Here is a 26,260-nt window from a genome sequence, read left to right on the forward strand (position 1 = left end):
TGACATATTTGCAAAAACTAATCATGATAGACATGTGCCACACAGTGCTAAATTTTATAAGGAGGGTGATCCTTATTAGAAACCACTATAAGCTTGCGAATTTTAACTGATGTTTTCTTTTAAACTAGAATTATAGAGATATCATGAAATGTAATATTTTATTTGTTTTAATGACTATTATTGTCTTTTATACTGAAATGTATTTATTTTGTGTGTTATATGCTTTTCAGGGCAATTTGCAGAAATAAAGATGCGCTGATTAACTGACTGACTAACATCACCCTCCTCCTGTCTGAAGGCAGTCTCCCTCAGGCTCTCAAGAGTGGCACACTCTCTCTGCCCCTGACAAAACTCCTCTCTGGTGGGTCCACTTGTTTGTGTCAATTCTGCCAAGTCAGGCAGATCTTGCAGGGGTAGAATCCCTACCTCAGAGGTGAGATCCTCCCCTTCAAGGTAAGAGTGCTCTTTCACCTCTGAGTTCTCTGGGCTGTCTCACCAGACCCAGTCCCCTTCCTCTTGTCATTGGAAGAGCAGCCCATTGTTCCAGGGATCAAGTTTCCAGTATTTCCCTTCTGGGCAGCTTGTGACCTGGTCACAGCACATACCCACTCGGCTAGATACAGTATCCTTGCATGGTCAATTCTCTCCTCCCTGACCAGTCAGACACTTCATGGTCATTTCCTAGTTGACACTCTACTGGGAGTACAGGAGACACCACTACCTTCTCAAGACCTTTCACACCTCCTCATTCCAAATTCACAATTTCCATGAGATGGAGTTTGCTTCTGCTGTCCGCATAGGTTACCTGGTGATACACACCCTGTACGATCTGCCCTACGGAACCCAGTTTCTCCAGTTTCTCCATGACGATAGTCCCACTGGCTCCTGTATCTCTCAGAGCTTCAACATCAGCTCCATTGATTTAGTCCTCTGCTGTACCTTTCCATACTGGGAGGCAGGGTGGCCGGGGTTGTAATTTCCACCCCACCTAAGAACACTAAGGTTGCTCTTCCCCATCTCTGGGACAATTTCCACCCCCACACCTACACTGACAATCCCCTGGAACTGCCCACCATTTATGCAGACAGCATCTGCTCTTTTGTGTCTTGCCTGATGACAGTCATAACACTGTCCTGCCTTTAGAAGGTCAAGAAACTTAGCTGCCTTTGCAAGGTCAAAGGACTTCCCCTGATACTCTTCCCCTTGAAAGTGGGTTGGCTTGGGTTCCTCCCCCATGCACAGGTTTTTGTGGCTATTGTGAGGGCTTGTTTTAATCTTTATCATCTTGTCCCTCTGCTTTCCCCTGTGAAGGGACCTGTCCTCCTTTCTTCTGATCACTCCCCTGATGTTGATTGGAAACACAGGTTCTCAGCCACTCATCAGCTGTCTCTCCCAGTTCCCTGGGATCAGACAGGCATAAGTTGTCTTGTACACAATGAGTCAGGAGGTGCTCCCTAAGAATTAAGTTATACAGCCCCTCATATGTACTCATGTGTTTATTTTTTAATCCAGCCCTCTAGTGACTTCTCAGAGATATCTAAAAAGTCCACCTAGGATTGTGTGGTTACTTTCTAGGTGTCACTGAACTTCACCCTGTAATGTTCTGGGGTAAGACCAAATTACTGACTAGACATTTCCTCATGGGTGGGCAGGATTCTGCCTCATCCCCCTCTAGGGTCAGGAACCTATCCCTCCCAGCGACTGGGATCAACTTGCACAGGAGTGAACCCCAATATTAAGAGTAGACTCTTCTCATTTTAAGGGCCCCTTCAAATGAAGTCAGCCATTTATCAATGTTGTTCCCCCTACATACATGCAAAATATTCCCTTGGGAAGCCTGTGTCAAAACCTCCACCTGTAGGCATCTCAGCATCGTCCTTATTTTCACTGCCACCATTTTGTCTCTCTTCCTCTCTTGCCCACTTCTTCTTGGCTAGTTCCAGCTTCTCCTTTGATAGCTATGGATGCTAACTGTGCCTGAAGTTGTCTCTCCTCAAGGGACAGTTCTGGTTCCGTTGTGTGTGAGCCTCCCCTTACTCCCCTAGCTGGAAGTGTCATCATACGCCACCTGGAGGTTGTAGGAGGGGCCATTCTTTCCCTCCCCTTCACTCTGTGCATTGGCCTTAAATGACCTAATCAGTTCTCCCTTCCTAATCTTATTAGCTATAGTTAGCCCCCTGGACCTGCACTGTACTCTAAGCTCAGCTACTTTGAGTTTGGACAGGTTAGCCAGCTCAAGTTCCATAGTATCCCTAGATTTGGGTCACAAAAGAAACTTTGCAAATCAGAGATAGAACAATTTAGAAAAAAATAAAAATGAATTAATAAAATTTAGTCCAAAGTTTAAAAATCTATTTTGCTCTAGGTCAATATACTGCATATTTAAAGAGCTCCACAAAAATACTGTATGGTGCAGTTTAACACAGGTACCATCCCACTTCTGCCACAAAATGTTGGAAAGTGGTTCATTAGCAGTGATAAGTAGGGACTTACCACTAGTAATATGGCAACTAACAAAATCAAAGGTTCAGTCAAGGTATTAATAAATATTCCTTTGCTCAACCCTTGACAGCTGGCTCCGAGCAGGCCGGCTTAAAATAGGAGACAGGAGTGTAGAGCATTTAAAAATATCAATACAGTAAATAAGAAACAACACACAATGAAAATTCAAGACCTGTTTATCAGAATAGGTTATATTTTCATGAACAAATAGATGCCAAAATGACAAAACCCAAATATAGGGAACCGAAGATATGAACTTTAAAGAATAAACACTTCCTAGTGTCTAAAAGCTAAAAGTGGTAATTTGGGACATCTGGTCACGCTTGACCGGAACAAAGTCAGAGTTTGAGGTGACCGCGATGGAATGCTGGTTGAATACATTAATCTGGAGGCCTTGCTCAAAATTTTACCCCCACACTTACAAACGTTTGCAGAGCTTTTTCTCTCATCATCAAGCAAGGCACTTCAGTGGCCATATTCAAATTGATGTCATCAGCTTGGCCCAGTGTGAGCCCTCGGTCAACTTCTGGAAGCCGCGCCAATGGCTAGAGCTCCAGGACTTTCAGAGGGACAAACCTGAAATCCAGGCTGTGTCCAAGTTCAACATCCGCGACTTGACTCTCGATTACGGGTCTTTCCAATCATGGATCGTTTTCCAACAGCTGAACATTGGGGTGCAGATCAGGTTTCCAGCAAGGCAGTCCTTCTTCTCCTTGTAGTTTCAGGCAGAGATCTCAGTTGCTGGGCAATGGTTCCATATTTGTTCATTTATTGCATATTGCATCCTCACTCCTGAATTGGAACAGTGCAGTCAGATTTGGAGACATAGGAAGCAGAGTCCTTCAGGAAGATAGAGACCAGGCCAGTGTCAACTAAGCAATTTCTTTTGCTATTCCATTTGATATGTGTCCATTACGTCTGGTAATGGAGAAGGTCCTTTAAGTAGAGGCGAATAGGTAAGCCAGGAATGTGCTACAACTAGCCATTGGGCAGTAGATCTGCATGAGAGTTAAAAGAAGCCTTCTGACAAATTGAACCAATGCCCTCATGTATAGTAGTTGTGTGTAAGTAGTTACTGAAAATGTCCTAAAAGTTATGACTTTTCATTTATGGAGTACTGGTAAGAGTAGTCCAGGAAAGACCTAAACAGACTTAACTTATAACTGATTTCATGGAGACCTATTCAGATTCCCTGTCCATTTTTCTCTACTGAGGATTTCCACTGCCCAAAAATTGAAACACAAAAGTAATCTTTTGCTCAGGGCTTCTCCTACCTCACTCTTTGACTGGTTAGTCTCAAGGGTTGTCTATGTCTCAGTCCTCCATAGCTTTAGAGTGGACTCAACCATCCTCACATCATTGCTGCTTACTGTTGTCAGATTGCTGTGTTCTAGACACTTGCACATCACTGAAATAAAAGTATTTTGAACTTCCATGAGGAAATAGCTTTTTGAAGGGTCACCCCACTTTCTGCCCCCCTTTGTGGCTATTAGGTACTGGTGTAATGAGTCTAACGCACTGGGCCATTCTGAGCAGGCCTCAGTGCATGTGCTTTGACCTGTAAAAAATTTATTTTTCATTGGCTTGATCCCAATTGACATGTTAATGTACTTATAAGTCCCTTGAATGTGGTATCAGGGGTGCCCAGGGCCTGTAAGTTAAGTGTACCTTGTGAACTGCTGAACTGGTTGTGCCACCATGAGTATGACAAAGTAAAGCATGTCGCCCAGCCTGCCTCTGCAGACTAGTAGGACACTTTTAAACTGCTAATTTAACTTTGCCAATTAAAGTAATGGCGAAGCCCAAACCTTCCTTATTAAAGTATTTATTAGTCACTCCAAAGGCAGGCCTGATGAGGCCTGAGGCCAGGTGCTGTATATTAAAAAGTAAGACGTGTTTTTACATGTCCTCACAGAAAAACTCCTACATTGTCATTTATACTGTTGAAAGGCTAGTAGCCTCATTGGCTAGTAAAGGATTGCATGCTGGCAAATTAGCAGTGATAACTTCTGAATGGGGCTACTAAATATGATGCTTCAAGGTATCAAAAGAATCAGTGCATGAAACTCGACTTGATGCTCAAGTCAAATTAAATGTAACTTTAGCTCAAATGGCACTTTAGAAAGTTGCCCCCTTGTTGTGTTCCAGTGATGGTTTAGAATTGCTGGCCACAAGACAGCCTTCTGTCCTTCTGGGGGAGGTGTGAATGACTCTCAGGAAGGAACACAAAAGACTTTCAATAGGAAGAGATGTGACCTTTCCCTGGCAGGAAGGCCAAACAGGGTGTATGCACAAAAAGTGAGCTTCAAATGAGAAGCTGCCTTTGAAGGGCAAATGGTGGACACCTGATGCCAGCCAGGCTGGCATCAGGGGTAGAGAAGGGAAAGGCTACGCCAAACCATTTTTTCCCTGGGCATGAGGCTCTCACATGTTTCCCTACTTTGTGACTATTAGGTATTGGTGTAATGAGTCTAGTGCTCTGACACCTCTGAGATGTGCTAGGAAGCTCCACATGCCATGAGAAGGGTTCTGCCATGTTGGGAGTGGGCAGAATGGTGCATTCTGGGCCACATTTTAAAGGAGGTTCTCACTAGGGGATAAGAGACCTGGTAGCTCATTGGCTAGTAGCCGCTGTATCCCATGAGGGCACAACTTGGGCCTAAATGTGTCACCCCTTGCACCAAGATTACTTCTGTACTGGAGAGAAGATTGAAGAATTCTGTCCTGCTGTTCCTTGGACCCAGCAAAGAGGCTACCCAGGGTTGAGCTAATATTTTTAGAACAAACCTAGTGAACCCAATATAGATTTGTGCTTTTATTGTGCGCAAAGGTTGCACAACCACACCATGTAATAAACCTCTTTCCTCACACTTTCCAATATGAGTTTTTTTTAGTTTTATAGTCACTTGTGTTCCGTACATTACATGTCCCTCATTTTTGGTGTCATATTGATGGGAACAGCTTTTCTATCACCACTTTTACCCCCACCATTTTCTGCAGGAAGGCGCAACCTAGGCTGTTCTCCAGTTGACTCCAAATGAGTCAATTTCTTCACAGATTCACAATCTGATCCCTGAAATCATAAACATGCTCAGGCTCTCAGAGATCGAACACCACCTTTCATGGACCCACAGTCGGGACTCCAACACCAAAACTGGATAAGTGGTGTTGTTCCCATTTTTCAATTTCTTCCAAGCACGTTCAGATGGATGCCACTTATGCTTACTACCACTAACATCATCAAATGTTTATCCTGCCCTTTTAGCATCCTTCTCTTCTGGGATTTTTATAATTGGCAGGATTGCTTTGGCCTCGCCTGGCAGAAATCACATCCACATTAATGCCAATTTAAAATCAATTTTGTGATTGAAAAAGCAACTATAGTTTTTCCTTTAATATCTGAGGCCTGGTCGCAGGCAAAACATGTAGAAAGTGGACATTTGTGTGGAGTGCAGAGAAATCCTTATTGATGATCTTTAAGGAGTTTGTTCTGGAGAGCATGGGGTAGGGGTGACTGGTGGATAAGAATTTATCAGAATGTGTAGAAATGTATGCAAGTAAGTGTGAAAAAGAATAGTACGGCACAAAACTTCTCTAGGGTAAATATTCTGGAAAAGAAAAGGAAGAACGCCCTTTCAAATCCTCATTCAATGAAATCTGCCATCATTTCTTTCCCGGTTCGTTAAAGTACACATTGGGAGACACTTGTCAGTGCGTAAAAGGCCAAATCTAATCAGGAGATAGTTGAGGTGATTTCTTACAACCTTTGGCCATGCTTTACAATCCAATGTGAGCTACAAAACCATCTATCAATGAGCAAGGGCCCAATTATGATTTTGCTGGTCTCACCGTCGTACCGCCGTGGAGGTGATCCCAAGAAGACCATTGGGTCGGCAGTCTCTCGCCTGCCGTATTATGATGCATGCAGCCTGGTCCACGTTGACGGAGTGGTTCTTGCCAGCAGCGCAGCTGACTGCTATGTTGGTGATGCATACTCTGTAAACCTTAGGGCCGCTGCTTCCCGCAGAGCCTATTACGGTCTAAAAGTTTTATGGCGGTCCCCTTGTGGGGGATCCCCAAAGGCGGCAGGCCATTGCGGTACGCACTCAGCATACAACCAGATCAGTGACCTTGGATGGATACAAAAACAACACAGCTGATGTCCATTGGCCAAGTGGACACACCTGCAAATCACAATAAAAAACACACCCCATTCCAGACCATGATCCTTTGCCTCTTCACTGCAGCAGAGCAAGACAGAGATCAAACCTTTTTGGTGAGATAAGGTAGCCCTATTTTGTCTCAATCCCTTTTTAGCACTCTCCAATCATTGTTCTTGCACTTTTTTCTCACATCCCTTGGTTTTATTTGTTTTACATTTTCACTCACTTTAATTTATAATTATGTCACACCAAACAAATCCACATTTCTTTGGCTAAGTTGTCAGTCATGATGGATGAAATCATAAGTAGAGGCACAATTCCAACACACTTTTTTCAGTAGGAAAAGGAATTGTTCTCCAGGGTAGTCGGCAGAGTGAATAATGTAGGTACCACCCTGCGCACAAAGCATACAATTAGGAAGAGGTGGAAGGACCTGATGGGGAAGGTGCACTCCCTGGCCTCCAAGCAACACTTGGAGCCCTAGAAGACTGGTGGTGTTTCTGCCAGTGCCCCATTACAACTGCTTCCCTGGGAGAAGAAGGTCTTGGCTAGCCTGCATTCTGAGTGCTTGACAGGAATAGCTGGTGGAGTGGAATCTGGTCAGTTACACCTCACTAACAGTCACAATACTTAACCCCTTCGACGCTTGTGACGGAACGGTTCTGTCATGCACGTCGGTTGGGCTGTGCTTATGACGGAACCGTTCCGTCATGGCCCCGCCCGCGCTCAGATCCTTCAGCACTGCGCGGGAATCCGCGCAGCGCTGAAGGGGTTAATTGTTCTGTTTGCTTTCATCTCAGCTTTTGCTATTGTGTCATCTATCTACTGTCCTAACGCATTACTCAAAGTATATAAGGTGTTTGATTGTCAGTGTTACTGTGTAAGATTACATGTTTCAATATCCATCACATACCTCATGTTGCAATGGTGTCTGTCCATGTACTGCCATGAAAATTCAAAGACCAATGATATGTGTGAATATGTAAATCTGTGTTCCATGCCACCTGCATTTTGTCAATAGGTAACCATTGTGAAAGTGTTGGCAAGTACAAATTGAAATAACTACTTCTATTATGAGTACCACTTTCCGCAACCCTAAACAAGATGCGATTGTGATTTTGCCCATTCACACTTGTTTGACAGATTACAACTGATGCTCATTTCTTATGGTGTTAACCATTTTGCAAGTGTTGGAAAGTACAGTTTGAAATTACTAAAACGTCCATGAAATCCAGTTTCTGTAATACTAAACAAGATGCAATTGTGATTTTGCCCATTCACACTTGTTTAACACATTACAAGATGATTTATTGTAGATATATAGATGAGCCTCATCAGGAGCATCCAGCATGCTGCTCAGCCCCATCAACAACTGTGGCTTTTCTTGACAGTCACCCAACATTCCGCAATACATCATCATACTGTAACATTCTACTGGCAGGGCATGTGGTGAAAAATGGCATACACAAGCTTGGACAGTAAATTAGGATACTACATACCTCCTTTTCTTCTAACACAACAAATAAGATCGAAACCAAAAGAAGAACCACAAAGCACCAATCCTTACCTCCAGATGCACCCACTGGCCAGACAGGTATGACAGGAGGCAAAGCACAGCATGAGAAATAAAGAAAACAGAGAAGTGAATGAATGAATACAATAACCACTCCTACTTCCCTGTAAACAACATAGCAATGGAAAATTGACATTGTAAAGCAATAAGGTTTAATGTAAACAGGATGAAGAAAGAATGAATTAATACAATAACATCATTCCTACTTCCCTGTAAACAACATAGCAAGTAAAAATTGACATTGTAAAGCAATAAGTCTTAATGTAATCAGAGTGAAGAAAGAATCAATGAATACAATAACATCACTCCTACTTCCCTGTAAACAACATAGCAATGGAAAATCGACATTGTAAAGCAATAAGGCTTAATGTTAACAGGGTGAAGAACAATTGAGAGAGGGACTAAACCTGTATAGATACAACTTCGTAAAGAGGTCACACGTTGTGCACTGTAATAATGGGACTAAGACCCATATGACACACACTGAGTTAAAAAGGACAACTTGGAAAACCTTGTGTAGAGGTCACTTGATGTGCACCGTAATGGAACGACAACCCCTACTACACACACTGTGTGGAGTAATGGTATAATAGAAAATTGAACATGAACTTACGATATACCCTGAAACATGAGTGAGGATAGCCATGGTCAGGTAAGGTATAAGGGTAAGAACCCATGAAATATACTTGAAAATTGATTTGAAACCGTGTGTAGTGCAAATGGGCAAATGTACATAGAGCAAATGGGACTAACATCCATTGCTATCCCTACGTAGGGAGGACTGCACGCATGAATGTAAATCGAGATAACGAATAATCTAACTCTTGAGAGAGTGAACCTAGGGTCCATATATGTACCCCGTTGAGCTAAATCGAAACACAACAACATAAAATCCTGTGAAGGATAAAACTTGAGGAAACAGTAACATAATAAAATGTGCAACAAGCCCAAACATAGATGCATATAGTAAAACAGGCTTAAATACCATTTGCATTAAAATTTGATTTGAAGAGAGTTACATCTAAGTGTGAACGTGTCTTCATATACATATGACACACACGCCAATGTGGGAAGCCATGTAAATGTGGAAGAAAACTACAGATCACCAAAGACTTAGACATACATGACGTGGCATTGAAAGAGACTCCTACAATGCTAGAACACAACAGAAGCATGTTTCTTTTAATACATAAGTTGTTTGAAATACCGGTGATCAATAAAATAAACTTGCACCTCCATTTTGGATCTCAAGGAAGTCAATGGTGTGCTTGTCAGCCCGATAATGTGAGGCAGGCATGCTAGAAAAAGTACAATGAAGAATCTGGTTACCTATTGAACATAGAGTGCAGTGCTGCACATAAACCTTCACTGCTCGAAGGGCACAATGACTTTAAAAAAATAATAATGAAACAGTGCTCCGAGACGCATTAAAAGTACAATAGTGCTTGTCGGGGTATATATATGAGGTAAATTAAAATTGACAAAGACTGACATTCTCTGAAATAGATGGTCTAGTCAGAATAAAGAACTTATAGAGAGGTACATGACTGCACCTTGTTCTCAGACATGTGTATCAGGTATATTAACATTGAAACTCAGGTCAGATATTGTCACACAGCAGTACCCACCCTATTCACCTTTGCAAAGACAAATAGAAAGAATGTTCAAATACCGGCATGGTGTTTAAGTAGCTCATGTGAAAAAAAAAAAAACAGGCAGGATTTGGCACACTCCAAAATAGCAAAAATCCAATGGAACTGAAGGATATTTCCTCGTAAAATCCCACTTACATCAAGAAAGCGGCATGCAGGTAACTTGCATCCCGCTACGTTGTTGGAGGACCACAACCAATAATAAACTTTATTGTCCGAACAAAATGGTTGGCAGAACGTAAGTGAAAACTGAAGGTACATGGAAAACTCCAATCGCGAAATGGCGGCACGCACTGGTGACGCAGCGCCGGGTGGCTCCAGGCATAATCGTGCTACCAAACACCTTCGACAGCAGGAAACCTTGAGGAGAAGCACACGTCACAGAGGGTCCGTGGCAGCCATGAAGAACAGCAGGATGCAGGTAGGTGGGCGCGCGTTGACAATGACTCGTGCTTGTGTTTTTGAATAAGCTCAAACGGATCAACTGCTACAATTAGAAAAATGGCTTAATGGACACAAATAATAAAAGGCGACCATGAGTCAGGAGAACATTGTGCATGGTTGTCCCTTCTTGCGTACGCTAGTGGTTGCCACTGCCAATCTATAATAAAACAAACATATTGGCTTACCCCTAAAAGTCCATGGCATCAGTAGGAATCAGTTTCTAGTTGCTTCTTTTCAAACCAAAAACTGATGTTAAATTCTCATGGGTTGAGCAATCTACATACAATGATATACTCTGATACATGTCTGTCTACTTTGCTTTATGTTGTTCTGTTCTCCTCAACTAAAGCTATTGGTGGTAGGTGACCCATTGACTCTGCATTGCTCTTATGATGGCTAATGCTAAAAATACAACCAAGTTCTGTGAAGGTCTATATTGTATATAACTAGGCCTTGGAGTGGCACAATACACGTTACCTCTCCACTCTTTTGACTTTAGTATTTGTGAGAACTCATGTTTATTACTTGTTCCAATATGCAACATCTCAGGAGATCTTATGGCCTCCTTAATTCTACAACATGTATTTAAAGGTTTAATGTCTCCAAATGTCTTGTTAACAAGTTCAAAGCCACTGAAATATATCACAAAAGTAATCTTGACCTATTTTGTTCTTCCTAGGTTTATACACACTGTGTCACGAAACATTCGGATGTAGATACCGCACTTCCACCAATAACAATGTTCTCTATTTCACAACAGGTCTATCAGGCACAGGAGATGGTCATAGCTTGGCTAACGAAGAGACTCCCACTCCACCCCTGGATGAAGCCCTCAGTGGTGACAACACTCCTGGAGTTGTGGATATAGATGACGGTTTTGGTCCATCTGGTCAGCCTGGGCAGAAGGCAACAGGAGTCTCACTGTGCACACACCAACACCTTTCACCCAACACTGTCCCACCAACCTGTGTACTTAGCACAGTTACTACCATTATGTGACCCCCAGAGCTGCATCCTGAGCTTACAATTACCACCCCTGCTAGAGAGGATCCAGGACCCAGTGGGACAAGGCATTCTGGGTCAAGGGTACAGCTTTGTGGGGCTAGGGGTCATGGGAGGGGTATTGTGGGCCCGCTGAGTGATGCCACCCAGGCCACCATCGCCCAAGTCTTGAGAGTCACTCATGAGTCTCAAGACGTGATGGGTCAGGTTTTAATGGAAATCGGGGAGAGAAAGCAGCTGCAGAGGGAAATACACCAGGAGCTGGCCACCCACAGCACCAACAAGGGCTCTATTATTCGGGTGCTGCAGGACATCAACACAACCTTGTGCAAGGATTTTCCACCACCATCTTCCTCTTCCAGTGCTCTAACTACATCCAGGCAAGCTACATCTACAGCAGCCCCGGAAGGGAGGCCCTGCCAGAGAAAGAAATGCCTGCAGACACCCCTGTCCCTGTAGCAGCAGATCCCCCCACATTCGCAAGTGAGGACGTCCACGCAAATATCCAGGCGATGCAGATGGCAAGATACCCACCACTGCCAGCAAGAAACCTCAACCTTAATTGCCTCCAGTGTGTGTAATCCATTCACTCTGCGGACTATTTCTGGACACTTTTCTCATTTTGATGCAAGTAGTATTTTGGACTTTGAACTTTGGACTTCACACAATTCAGCCTCAACAACTATGGTTTCATTCACCTTGACTGACTACTTCACTTTTGTATGTTTGCTTTTGCTCAACATATCCCTTTACCTTTACCACTTTAATAAACACACAAGTCACAAACTCATTGTCTGTTGTAGTAATTATCACATCTAGCAATGTATACATGTACTCCCATGTGAACTTTCTAATGCCAAAATAAGCTACTTGTGTAAGCATGGATGTGTTGCATGTGCACAATGTTCAGGATCACATCCATGTCACACCAACACATACATACAAGTGTTTTGCCTTATATCATCTTTATTCCATTGTTCGAATCATAGGCTGGCATGATGTCAGAAAATCAAATCAAACATCACTTAAATATTCTGTCTCACTGATCACATTTTCGCGTGAAGACCTTAACAACAAGGAAGGAGGGGATACATCAGACTAGTTCCTATAGAATAGGCAAAATAAAATTGGTCTATGTCATCAGCTGGAGCCATATCACCTACCTCACAAAAGGAATCCCACATCATGTAAACCAATATACAGACACATGGCAGTAAAACTGTTTCTGGTCACAAGGTCATTCCAATCCAGTGTTGTTGCATCTGGTAAAATGTCACAAACAAATGTCAGTGGTGTGCCACAAGCACTTTGGCCTACAATATGGAGACACATCAACAGCTACATACAGTGTATATACAATGAGGATTTAGCCACTGTGAAGGGAGCCTAGCATGATTTTGGGCCCAAAACAACATTTTATTGGAGCACACGATGGCACAAATATTGCATTAGGACCACCACACGACAAGGAACAAGTCCAATGGATTCCTCTTAACTTCCATCCTAACGCTGTGCATGCTGTCTTGGTACAGCTTTTGTACTCCTAAAGTGTGTGACAGACATTCCTAGGAACAATCCATGTCTACCTCGTACATCCTAAAAGCATTCCTATACCTGCTAATGTCACAACTCTGAAATTTTCAAATGAAGATGCCATGGTGAAGGTACCTAAAACAGACCAAAACAAATAGATTTGCTATGAAACCATACATATGACACAATTCTCATAGTCAACGTCTGAAGAACACAGTCCAAGACAAAAATCTAGCTAAATGAAGCAACCCTTACACAATGAGCATATATCGAAACCTTCCTCCACAATCACCTTTCACAGTATTTGTCAAAGCTCTAGCTTCCTAATATTTTCCCTAACATACTCCTCACTTCATCACAACAAAAGTTGCTTTAATAGTCAAAGTAATGACATCCCACAACATACTTACACTCGTGAGAAGAAGTTGTCAATGAGATCTTGATGCAAGTCAGCTCCTTCCTCCTCAACACTATTATCAACATTTGGCTTTTTAGGATACTCACTCTGTGACTCTTCATGGTCTTCATCCTCTGCGATATAAGGGATGTTCTGTCGCCGGGTGATGTTGTGGAGCATGCAGTAGGCCATCGGTGGTTTGACACACCTTTCCGAGTGAGTGGAGAAGGGCTCCCCCAGTCTTGTCCAGACACCTGAATCTGGCCTTCAGGAGATGAAAAGTCCGCTGCAATGACTGCTGTCATCTTCCATGGGCCTGATTGAAGTGGACTTTCCCTGGCGTACTTGGATTCTTCAGCAGTGTCAATAACCATGGACGGCTGGGATATGGTGAGTCTCCTAGCTGGAAGACAAACATAAGCGCTACAATAAGTCTCACACTTTCTGATTATGGTACCTGACATTATCCACGCAAAGTTAGGACAGATGCTACTTACCGACAAGCTAGGCCCTCTCCAGTAGTAGTTGTGATATTAGGTCGGGTATGGTGCTGATCCGCAATATGTAGGAATCATGGGCCGATCCTGGCAAACAGGCACAAACATATGAGATATACAAATTTGGTAAGCAGACAACTTGCACATTAATAGAATGGGAGTACTTCCTGTTTCAAAAAATGTGTTCCCTGGCTTGTGGTTATACTAATGCAAGATGGGTGCCATCAATGGCTCCAACCTTATGCAGGAGGCAACCAAATCCATGGAAGTCAACCTTTATATTGGCTAAATTCTCACATTTGAGGAACTGGATGTAGCTGTCAATGTGTCTCATCATTGCTAAAAGCACATCTTGTAATACACCACTGAACATTGGTTGTGATATACCACCAGATATAGCCACAGTGTATTGAAAGACACCTGTGGCAAGAAAATGCAATACTGCCATACGTTTCACAATCTGTGGGATACATGTGGGATGAGTGTCTCGAGTAAGGAGATGAGGCTCCAACTGACGACATAAATCCTGCATTGTCTGCCTAATCAAACGAAACTTTTTGATGACATCCTTTTCTTCCATGGTCTGAAGTTCTGGAAATGTGTGGTACACCGGAGGCTGTTATCTCCTCCCTCTTTCCAGAGTACCTACGTGTGTTTGAAAACAGTTTTTTAACATTGGCCCTAATGTCCACAGTAAGATATGTGAAGAGTCACCCAAAAGTAATGTGACAGCACATAACTGGTTCAGAAAGCATAACAGATTATCCCCATGATAGAAGTTTACTGCCCAACATCCACCAATAATCCCCATTGAGGTCTTCGCATGTGTCTGTAACATAAAAGGGCAAATTATATATTCAGAAATGTATTCTTAGCACAATAATGTTAATTTGTAGGATATTTTAGGTCAAAAACCATCAACCGCGGAGAACAGTGCACCGCACACATTTTGCGTTTATGCACAGTAATGCACTACTACACAGATGATTTGTATCATGTGACCGCGCGGTGGGTGGTTTCATCCATTATGGACACAGCCATAAGCTAACATTGATGATTATGATGATAGAGGGCCAATGGCTGTGTCTGTTTACATTGATGGCCACGTACGTGACATACATGTACGCAGTGGTTTGCAAAACAACTCACTTGCCTCCTGACACTGCTGCTATCAACTACACCCCCACTTTAGCTGCTGTTTACCACCCCTGGGAGCAATCATGGCAGGTCGTGTAGGTGAGATGGCCCTGCCTTCTCTCCAGAGGAGCTGGAGCAACTGGTAGAAGAATGGCTTCCCCTGTATGGTCAGCTCTATGGCTCACCATAAGAACAGGTACCTTTTTATTTAGATGTTTTACTCTGTTTAACTCCATCTTTTCTGTTCCCACAGGCTACAATGTGCCTCTGAATCCCAGAGTGAATCCGGATTACACTTCTAACATTTTGTGGTCCCAACATAGGACAATCCTGTAATGGATCACTGTACATTGTGTACCTAACATCACCATTGTGATATGTGATGTGTGGTAAGCCCTACATTCTACTTTTGTTGCCTGCACATATCTATGCATGTATACATTTGATGGTACCTATGATATATTATCTAATCAGATCATGGTAAATGTGCTAAGAAATGTTTAGGCTTTATGGCATGGGCTGCGTATGTCTACTGTAAGAAGCAGTTGAGGATGAGGTGAGCTATGTGTACAGTCCCACATATCACTCAGGCTGGATCAGGGTTTGCCAAAATGTTGCCAGGGAGCTCCCTATATCTCACAGATTCCTTCAGAGTGCCACACATCCATGAGGTCACATATTGGATGGCCACAAGATGTACTTTTATGTATTAAGAGGGTGGAAATGTGATGTTCATATGCAATATGTATGTTCAGCCTGTGGAGAGCAAGGCCTGACAATGAGTTGTGCCCTTTATGGGCCATGGCCCAGGCTGGGGCAGAGTTACTGTGGCAATACAACTGATGCACAGGATAATCTCCCTGTAGACTTGCAGATCCTTGGATGTTCCCAAAATGAATTTTCTGAACCAATTTTAGCCCTGATTGCTTTTACATGGACTTCATTTGGAATGGTGACTGATGTAACCCCCTGACCTGATACTTCTTTTCATTGACCCACATTGTCAATGTGTGTCATTTACTGATGACAGATCCCTTAATCCCATAGGTCTGTTGTCACTTTTCCATAAGTAATCCTTGCACTGTACAGGCCTATTGCACATGTGACACAATAACAGTGCAGATAGTTGGTGACTTCTGAAGAGAATTTGATATGTGAATCATCAGCTTTGTTACATTAAACCAAACAAACACAAAATACAATGGTATGTTGATATCATTCTGATAACAGTGCCACATTTGGCAAAAAATGTGTCCTGTGATGGCAGTATGTAGCACATAAACTAAATCAGATGTAATATGGTATCCCAGTAAGTCACCCACATGTCCACACATCCCCAGAGAGGAAGCTCTCAGTGACACACATGCCAGCCCTTTCTTTGTGACATAAGTGCTAGGATGTAGTTTATACTATGGTACCAGGCTGTATGGACTGTATGCATCTGGTTAATGGGCCTGGCTGTATAGGTGTCTGTTCAATCATGCAAAAGTGGTTTACCCTTCAGAAGGTCACAATGGTGTGTTGTGTTTCATAGTAGCTTATATCATAGTACATGTAGGACAGCCCTAGGCTACATGATGTTAGTGGGCTGGCTTTGTCAGTGTAGGACATGACCAGGGTTGCAGATAGTCAGCAGATTACTCCAAAGGTTTGTATTAATGTCTTTGTAGCGCTCCAGCATGTGAGAACTGCACATGTAGTGTGTTGACTGTTGATTTAGGCTTGTGTTAGATGTCAATACAATGTGTGTCACACAAACAGATATCCAAAAGTTTGTGGCTATAATCTGTGTATTCATCTATTGTATCCATACCGGTCACCGTCCAACGTCCATCAAAAGCAATCCATTCAGAAAGTCATTGTCAAGAAGATGCGGATCCTGGGGGTCTATAGTCAGTACAGCGTCCATTCCAGGAAGAGGTGCGAGGACCTGATGCACTGGATCCAGATGATCACAGAGGTCCAGCTGGTAATGTTGTTCCAACATGGATGGGAGTGCATGCCAGACCCTGCCCCTCCCCCCTAATGGCCTGCATACTGGCGGTGGCCTACCCGGAGCTTGATGGGCAATTGAAGGCCCAACAGCAGCTGAAAGGGGGTGAGTCCTGGCAAGAGTCATACATGTTACATTGCCAAGTTTGTGTTTTAGAGGCAGGCATTTCTCCATCAATATTTGGGTGGCCCATGTGCAATGCACAAGAAGAGTTACTGTTTGTGTAGGTCTGGAAGTAGGTGCATGCTAATGTGCTATGCCTATTGTCTTTTGGACAAGGAACACAAAAAAAGTCCAGTCCACTATCAACTTACTGTCTTGAGCAGACATGTGACTGAGTGAACTGATAAATCATTTCATGTTCTTTGATGTGCTGTACCAAACAGGCCACCTGTCCTACTTGTATAAGGAGTGATATTCCCTCACTACTGTCTCTCATGTGATGGTGGCCTTATTACATGTGACATGGCATAGAGTGCACTCTTTATGCAGTCACCGGACAACACTTTCCATTGGTAAATTGGGATTTAACAGTGACGTGAGTGTGCAAACATCACTGGTGCCATCAGCATTAGCGCCTACATGTTGCCCAGTGTCCATTTCCCTGTTGTTAGCTATTCTGCAATATTGTTTCAATATTCATTCACTGAATAGTGACGCATCAGGGAGTGGGATGTAGAAATGTAGGGATCATATGTAAGTGTCTAAACTCATCTTTACAAGGCAATTTGTGTTTGCTATACCAAATAGTGCTGTGATGTGCCATCCCATTAGGACTATAGTGATCCCACATCTCCATGTCATAGATATTCACTGACACACAACAACCTTCAAAGGTATAGCGACCTGTTTGAATGCAATCTATGGATGGTATAATAACCTGTACCAAGCAGAATTGGGGATATTCATATGACAATAAGAAGTCATATGCTGTGTGCATTTGGGTTATCTCCAGGCTAGTTGTCTTTGCTGCATGTGATACATAGCTAAACTACTTCAGTACAGCTTTCATTAGACTTTTTTGGAAGTGGATGTATGATGAAGTTTCAAGTCAAAAGTGTTATCAGTGTGCAATGAGCTTTTGCATGTGACATGATTTATGCTACAGCACATATTGATGGTACATTGGTCATTAACTGGACCTTCATGGCATCATGATGTGTTGTAAGGTAAATGAACATTTGGTGAAATTTGGGCCTACTGTGAACATTGTGGAAATGTATATTTTGTACCCATCATATTTGGTAACGTCGTTTTGCTATAGGATACTACAAGTGCCAAGGTTTACAAGGTTATCAACAATCCTAGTATGGACATAAGGATTGAGTGTAGACAAGTCAATCAATTCATTTGGAGCTGTCTGGGGTTATGACATAACTTGGACCAACTGTTTCAAGGCTATGTAGCATGTGTGCATGTGCTCATGCTAATATTAAAGCCTATATAGTGAACCATGAAGCTGGTGTGATATGTGCACTTAATGAATGTTTTCTGTTGATATGTGATGGTCAAGTGCGAAAACAGAGTTGCAATGAACCAATTTTACATATTATTTCAGATTCATCCAGGGAAAGCAAAGGAGAAGGGGCCAACATTGTTGGGGACACAGCTGGTCACAGTGGGTCCAAACATTAAATTTCAGACACAAAGGGACTCAGTGACCAACAGGGTGTGTGGAGTGCCATAGAGGACACAAGCTCGATTTCTTCAGGTAACAAGACATCCTCCAGCAGACCCTCCAGAGTGGTGGTGGACACCATAGGATTAGTTCCACCTTCATACTTGTCTGCCACCCCAAGTTCCATCGTCACCCTCCCTGTTGTTCCCCAAATATCAGCTGGACCTGCTCCCCTAAGAGGGAAGCTGTGGTCTTTGCTCCAGGCTACTCATCCCCTGTCCCTATTCCCCTCGCTGCACAGCATGAGGAGGCTATTGAGCTCCTGAGACACATCTCTGTGGGTTAGACTACACTCCTAACCCATCCAGGGGCAAGGCACCCATCTCCAGCAGATGGTGGCCTACTTGGAAGGCATTCACAGTGCGGTATCTGGTTCACAGAGATCTTTCAAGCTCTGGCCTCCTCACTCACTGCAGCCTCCTGTCCACCCTAACCTTGTGTTTCTACCCCTGGCCCATACCCATCCAAATACCCTATTACCACACCTGCCCAAAGTACATGCACACATTGCCATGTACTCACCCATAGACCCAAGTAGTGCACACACACTATGCACACCCAACACAAAAAGAAATTAAAAGCATCCAAACACACAGACACCACACCCACCACTGACAACACGACACCCACATACTCACGCCATTCCTCCATCACATCTCCACACAGCACAGGAGGCAACACACACGCATCCACACATCACACCACCACCACAACATCCCCACCTAGCACAGACACCTTCATATCCACATTTACTACCACAACCACTATCACACCCATACAGACAACACACACATCCACACTCACAGTCACCATGACATACGCGTCACAACACACAAACCCTGCACTTCTACTGCTCCAACATCCATAGACACATTACACTCTAAACACACCTAAGAAACTCAGACAGAAACAATCACTCACCCAACAGACACCTAAGAAACAAGGCACACCTATACTTGCAACATATACACCTGATACACATGACACACTTGTACCCACATCCACAACAGTCCCAAACACATCAGACACTGACACTCCCTCTACCTCCAAGGTCCCACTCACTCCCAAAGTCCTTCCCAAGTTCCCCATTGAAGATCCAACCTTCCACCTTCCACCTTCCCTCTGCCTTCCTAACCCATCTACCAACCTTTCCACAAAGGTTCTAACCCCAGCCACAGCCAAACCCACGACTTCCACCTCCAAATCCACCCCTAGTCTAGACCCATCAACTCCTTCCAAGGGTCCCACTTCAATACGTCGGACCACACCTTCCTACTCCATAACCCCCCTCCTAAACATCGTTCCACCCCTTCCTCTTCCTCTTCCAAACCCCCACCTTCCAAACCCAAGAACACCCCTTCCAAACTCTTACGTCCTCATCCCAAGTAACATCTTCGAGGTGCCTGTCATGCCCAATGGCTGCCTCTTTGAGAGGAGTTTCATGACAGTGTCATGAAAGACAGGTTTAGTGGCACAGCAGTGTGCTGGACCACACAATGTAAAAATGGACAGGTCATTGGCATTTGGAGTACTGCATCTAATTGTTTTTGCAACATTAAACATTTACTTTGTTTAGATCACATTAGCCCTGCTATTACTTCAATTATTTTATGTTATTGGATACTGTATGACTACAGTTGTGTTTGTTTCCTTCCTTGTTGCTTATCCATTTGAACTGGTAAGTATGATCTGACATTGGAACCAGTGCTGTAGTTACACAGGACAAGGGGAAATGTTCAATCAATAGATACGTGGAATGAAATCCAATTGGGGCGAACATTGCATTGGGTGGTATTTCATATGGCAATTATTTCAGCTTGGCTTGGCCAATGTCAACATCATTTAGCATGCACGTCTCCCTATGATGTAGGTTGGATATGTGTTTGATGTTCGCAGGTTAGTTATTTGTTCATCCCATCCACACATGGAGGGTGTTAAATTGTTATACCTCATAAGGAATTTTAATTGACATGTGTCCTTTTTTGTGTGTGTATTTTACAACTACTTTATATTATTGTGAGACAACTTTTACTGTTAATGCTGTTTTTGCTTTCATGTTGTGCACTTACACATTACCCACACATGCATGGCACTTGGTTATGTTATTGTTTGTCCCTGATATACTTCAAACCACAGGTCCTGTGCCCATGGTAGTTTTGAAGCATGTGCAAAGTGGACTGTGGTTCAGGGCCCAGTCGTCCAATGGCCACCCTGATAGAGGCAAACCTAATCTGCAGAGAGTCTTTATATTGTGACCTTTGAATGTTTCTCACACTGATTATTTTAAATCTCATATACCTAACATTATCTTTGAATGTGGGTGATGGGTGAGAGTCCATTTCCGAGATTTAGCAGAGAAGGCGTGTTTCCGTTTCATGACACATCCATACAGATGTATCTTTGATATCACAATAGGACCTAGTATGTGTGCAATGTGAGGATGTCACAGATATTAATAGCTGTGATATTGATGAGGAGGGGCTGTTGTGTTACACAATTTAATGCACATCACTATCTCTAAAAATTAGATGCAAACACGTTAACTTTGATGGAGTGTGCCTGTGCACCATAGGTGACCTGGCCAAAGAGGGCATTATAGAGCTGTAATTGGATGATACACTCAGAAATATTATGAACAGGGGCCCACAAAATATGTTTGCCCCAGGGACCCACACCCCTTGACATATCCATGGCGGGGTATCTATTTGCTGAGGAGTTGATAGAATTGTGGCTTACCGTCGGTTACATCCACCAGGCTGTTGGTTTTGGACATCATGAAGCAGGAGCAGCAGCAGCAGAACATGTAGGATCAACAACATAGCAACATAGCAGCACAGGATGTGTGAAGCTGAGTACGGGTGAGTTTCAGCCTTATATATGTCCCTTTCCACCTGCTCAGCTGTGGAGGCTCCGACCAACGCTCTGGCTTATCCCACTGCGGCCGCAGTCAGGATTTCCTGGCAGCAGCTGTGTTACTGTGGCGGTCTTTTGTCTGTAAAACCGCTTGCATCGTAAAAGAGCAGACGAACCGCCAGCTGCATGGTGGTGAATCCCAGGTTGTTGAAACGAGAAGTACCATGACCACTAAACTCGTAATCATGCCCTAAGTAGACCTTCCTGCTCACACTCTAAACAATGATCAATGCTAACATACCTACCCCTCCCTTTGTCAATTTACTACTTCATCTAAACTTCGTGCCTTGCAGCCCATTTATTTTTCCCCCTAGCTGATCATTGCTTACCTTGCCTACTTACTGCAGGACCAGACCTTACTGTGGGTTAACCTTACCTTTTCTGTTTCTGCTATTAGTCGCATGTTTCTTTCATTAACCAAATGTCTTTTTTGAGCCATTACACAGCCACCTAAAAACTCTCTCCTGAGTTGTTTCATCTGTCCTCCCTCATTTATTGCCATTCCTTTACTCATTTCAGGGTTGCTGATCCCTGCTGACCTACCAATAACCCCTCTTCCCTCCAGCTCCAGGAGTGATACCACCCTTCTCCCCATTCTCCCCATTATGTCGCTTCTTATTCCAGGGCTTGATGCAGGGCTATCAAGTCTTGATTCCCCTACCATAAGAGGTGATGTTGCGCCCTGCCGTTCTTGAAGGCCCCCCTGCTCCAGTCCAGTCAATTTCCCCATGTTTCTCTATCTATATGGGGGCCAAGTGCACTGCACGATTTTTGCCTGAACAACCATTGACACTGCTTTTGGGCCTACCCTCTAGATGCTGGCGTCAAGGGGTGGTCTCTCTCTGCAAGAGACAACATTTATCCAGACGCTTGTGGGATTCTCATGTGTTGCCTTCTTATCCACAATCTTTACATGGGGTGAATGAAGTCTAATACATCAGAAGACGTGAGAGCATGATGGTGGAAGCGCTCAGCCCTGCAATAACTTTATCACTACACCAAATCTTAGACATTATCCCTCTTCCACTACCCCAGGGATGGGGTATTAGAAGGTGGGCCACTTACCTGTGTCAGGTCCTCAGTGTGATTGGACTCCTGATGATGCCATGAAATGATAATGAAAATGTTAAAAAGGTATACTGTTTCAACACATTTCAAATATCTTCTTTGAGTCTTTGAACAAAGTGCTATGGTTAAGTGCACACAAATGGTAGAATATTCTACATTTCCTTTACTCCAGTAGTATTTTAGAGTATTTATAGTTTCAAATATCAATTACATAATGTTGTTGGATTGCATGAGAATTTCCAAAAACATATGTCATGAGCTGCTCTTTTAATACTTAAAATCAATGCGGTTTCAATGAACAAATGAAAGTAGCACGGGTATTTCTGCATTGCTATTTTATTAAATATAGAATTTCAAATACGTTGTTTCAATCAGTGTGGGTTCAGCTATTATTGGAATAGTGTTTTCTTTTTTTAATCAGCCTGTATGAAAACAAAAGTACACTTTCACTTCCAGGCTTACTGTGCAAGCTGAATGCCCCATGCATTTGGAAGACTTTCCTATGGATGCTCATGCCTGTCCGTTGAAATTTGGCAGCTGTAAGTATTTTTTGTTTCACCATTACTTTAATGCACTAGGGAAATGATACATGAGTGTGTGCGCACTCTTTTTTATACTGTATTAGCTCACCTGTCTTGGTGAGCTGGACTCCTCAGTTGAAAACAAGTATATGGTCTTTTCAAAGTTCTCCACATGAATTGATGTTTGTCCTTATTGTGACATTCCAGGTTTGTTCAAATTTCACTCCGACTGCAATTTTCCCCTGCCCCAGTGCCTCGAAAACCCTCCCTGGAGAAGATTTGCTTGGGAAGATTGGTCCGGGTTCCAAGCTTTGCGGCTCATACTGTGTTTTACTGTGCTGTAAAATCGAGCCCTGCATGTTATCCCTTAAATTTGTGGAACTCAGAATGGTGCTCTAAATTTTCCCCAGGAAAAAATGGAAGATGAAGTTATGAGATTGTCTCCAGAGAGATATTGTAATGTGTCTCATTATGTGGGCTCAAAAAGAGTATTGCACCACTGATAACAGACATTGCTTTGTTTGCAGTCCACGTGGAATTCTATGCCAAAAATCGTCGTGGTAAAAATCTGTTACAACACCTTGGGCTAGATGTACAAAAGTTAGGAAAAACAATTTCTTAATTGTGATTCCCTGCAAATACCAATTAGGAATTCACTATTCCTAATGAATGGAACTCTTTTGCGTTTGTGATTTGTAGTGGGTCACAAATAGACCTACCTCATGAATATTAAAGAGGTAGGTTGCTGAAGTTAGCCGACCACCATGTCTGTGATTGCTTTTAAATAAAGCAACCTTTTTTTTATCACAGCCCGTTTTCCTTAGAGGAAAACGGGATGTGTTTTAAATGAAATAATTCAACTTGAAATGTTCATTTTTTAGGAGTAGGCAGTAGTCCATGGGACCACTGCCTGCTTTTCAAAAATATCTTTTCAACCATTCTAAAAGGGGATGGGGTCACTCAGGGACCTCGTCTCATTTGCAAATGGGTTACCACCAACATTAAATTGGTGGTAAATTGCAAATGTTTTGCAAGTTACTGAATCACAATTTGGGCTTTGTACATCTCAACAATCATTTTTGCAGTCACAAATGACCCAATTCTGTTAATCTGGCCGTTTACAACCTCAAAAATTCTTCTTACATGTAGCTCCTTGAGTTTTCTCAACAGTGTAATTTTGCTATCCCATTTTCAGTTCATGAGGTTGGAAGAGGAATAATGTGTGGATATGGTCTTACTGAAAGAAAATCCGCACATTTTCCCTATTACATTTTCTCCCACCTGGAAGAGAGGTAGTGTTTCATAGCTCTGTTTCATTTCTCGGAATTTGAAACAAAGTGCAGGCACAAATTGTTCTTTGAACTTTGGAGTCCGTGCATCACTTTTAGGTAGGACAACCACCGGAGCCTCCATCCACTAATTATTGTCAATCTATTTGGGCCTAAGTGAGAATTCAATCTGTATTCCAAACTGCATGATAGGCAGTTGGATTTACCGTGGACTGGTTAGTTACAAGTCAGGCCAGTGTTAATAAAGGCAATTCTTGGCAACTGTCTGGAATGTCACTAGCAACAGCTCAGCGTTTGGACAACATTTTTGATAAAACAATATCATGATACCAAAAAATGGTGTAAAGACTATCGGGATGTCAAAAATATCAGCGTCAGGAATATCAAAGGTCAAAAATATGCTTTTAACTGTTGTTTTTAATAGCATTGTAAAATATTGATTTAAAAAATATAATTCCATGTCATATCGTTTGTAAATTTTATTTAGTATGCAATGTATTTTAGTGTGTTTTTATTCTTTATGTTTATTCTTTTTTTAATTTATGTTTCTAGTAAGATAAATTATTGGCAACAAATTGTTTGAAACTAGGGTGGGGAGAATTTTAAAAAGTCGATATTTTAAATTAAATTGATTTTTAAGGAAGTTAATGATATGCAACTTAATAGTGTAAATGTTTACATTTATTTTGTTCAATTAATAATGTATATAAATATTAATTTGTAATTAATTAAAATAAATATTACTATAATAAATGTAAAATATTAATGGTATTGTAAATACTAAAATAAAAACATTTTTTACAAAAAAAGATACATTTTTAAAGATAAGAAAAATCTTTTTACATTTCTTATGTTTACAATTATAATGTCATTGTAATTTATATATATTCATATTTAATATAATGGTGTTAGATATATTTTTTAATTTTTAGTTCTATGATTGTTACTTTTGAATTATGATTTTATTTTGTATTTTATGTTTCCAAGTTTAGGGATCGTAGTTAATAATTTAAGAAACATCAATTATTATTTGTGTTAAAAAACGTCTTTTATATTTTAATATTTAAATATGAATATATAGGTTTGTAGCGTTGGTTAGTCTGTTTTAAAGATGATTATAGTTTGTTTCATATAACCTAAATGTTGTGTGTGTATGGGGTAGTGATTGTGTATAGCATGTTTTAGTTTGTAGCATTTTGCATAAAGTGGTATGGGAAGGAGTGAAAAAAGTAAATAATATCTTTTTAATGTTGAGCATATTCCCAAATTGGCTTAGATTGCAGTGAATGTCACCCCTTTAGTGTCAAACACCTTCTCCAAATTGGAATAGATTGGAGTGGTAATTGTAAATGTCACCCATTCAGTTTCCAACAGTTTCCCAAACCTTTTTAGATTGGGGTGGGGATAGTAAATGTCACGCGTTTAGTGTCCAACATCTTTCCCAAATTGGTATAGATTTGAGTGGCAATAGTACATGTCACCCCTTTAGTGTCCAAACATTGTTAAAAATGATTTATATTTGAGTGTGAATATTTAATTCAATAATTATAGTATGTAATCCTTTATGTTAGTTGTATTTGTATTTCATAGAATACGTTTGTGTTATATAATTAGTATTGTTGGTGTTTAGCAAAATAAATAAAAAATAGTTGTGTGTAATAAACAATATTATTAATTACTTCTTCTTATCTATTAATGAGATACAACACATTTTTGTTAATGTATTTATGGTATTAAAGTTTATTTCAATTATATATTTTTCATTTTAACCATATATTTCAAATGAAAAATAAACATTTATATAGAAATAAAGAAACAAAAGTAGTACATTTTTATTATTACATACAAAATATACATCGTATATAAATAGTATTGCATGTTGTATAATTTTCACTTTT

The 26,260-nt window shown here is 41.8% G+C and overlaps 1 protein-coding gene across 1 annotated transcript in view; it reads left to right on the forward strand.

Annotated features, from left to right (window-relative positions):
• GABRA2 (gamma-aminobutyric acid type A receptor subunit alpha2) overlaps positions 1–26,260 on the forward strand; it is a 647,485-nt gene that overhangs the window by 375,476 nt on the left and 245,749 nt on the right. The window contains exon 6 of the mRNA XM_085642160.1: positions 23,009–23,091. Within this exon, the coding sequence (XP_085498286.1) occupies positions 23,009–23,091 (83 nt within the window). The remainder of the gene's footprint in view (positions 1–23,008; positions 23,092–26,260) is intronic.

The sequence above is a fragment of the Triturus cristatus genome, chromosome 2_2, assembly GCF_964204655.1.
Source record: "Triturus cristatus chromosome 2_2, aTriCri1.1, whole genome shotgun sequence".
NCBI classification, from domain to species: domain Eukaryota; kingdom Metazoa; phylum Chordata; class Amphibia; order Caudata; family Salamandridae; genus Triturus; species Triturus cristatus.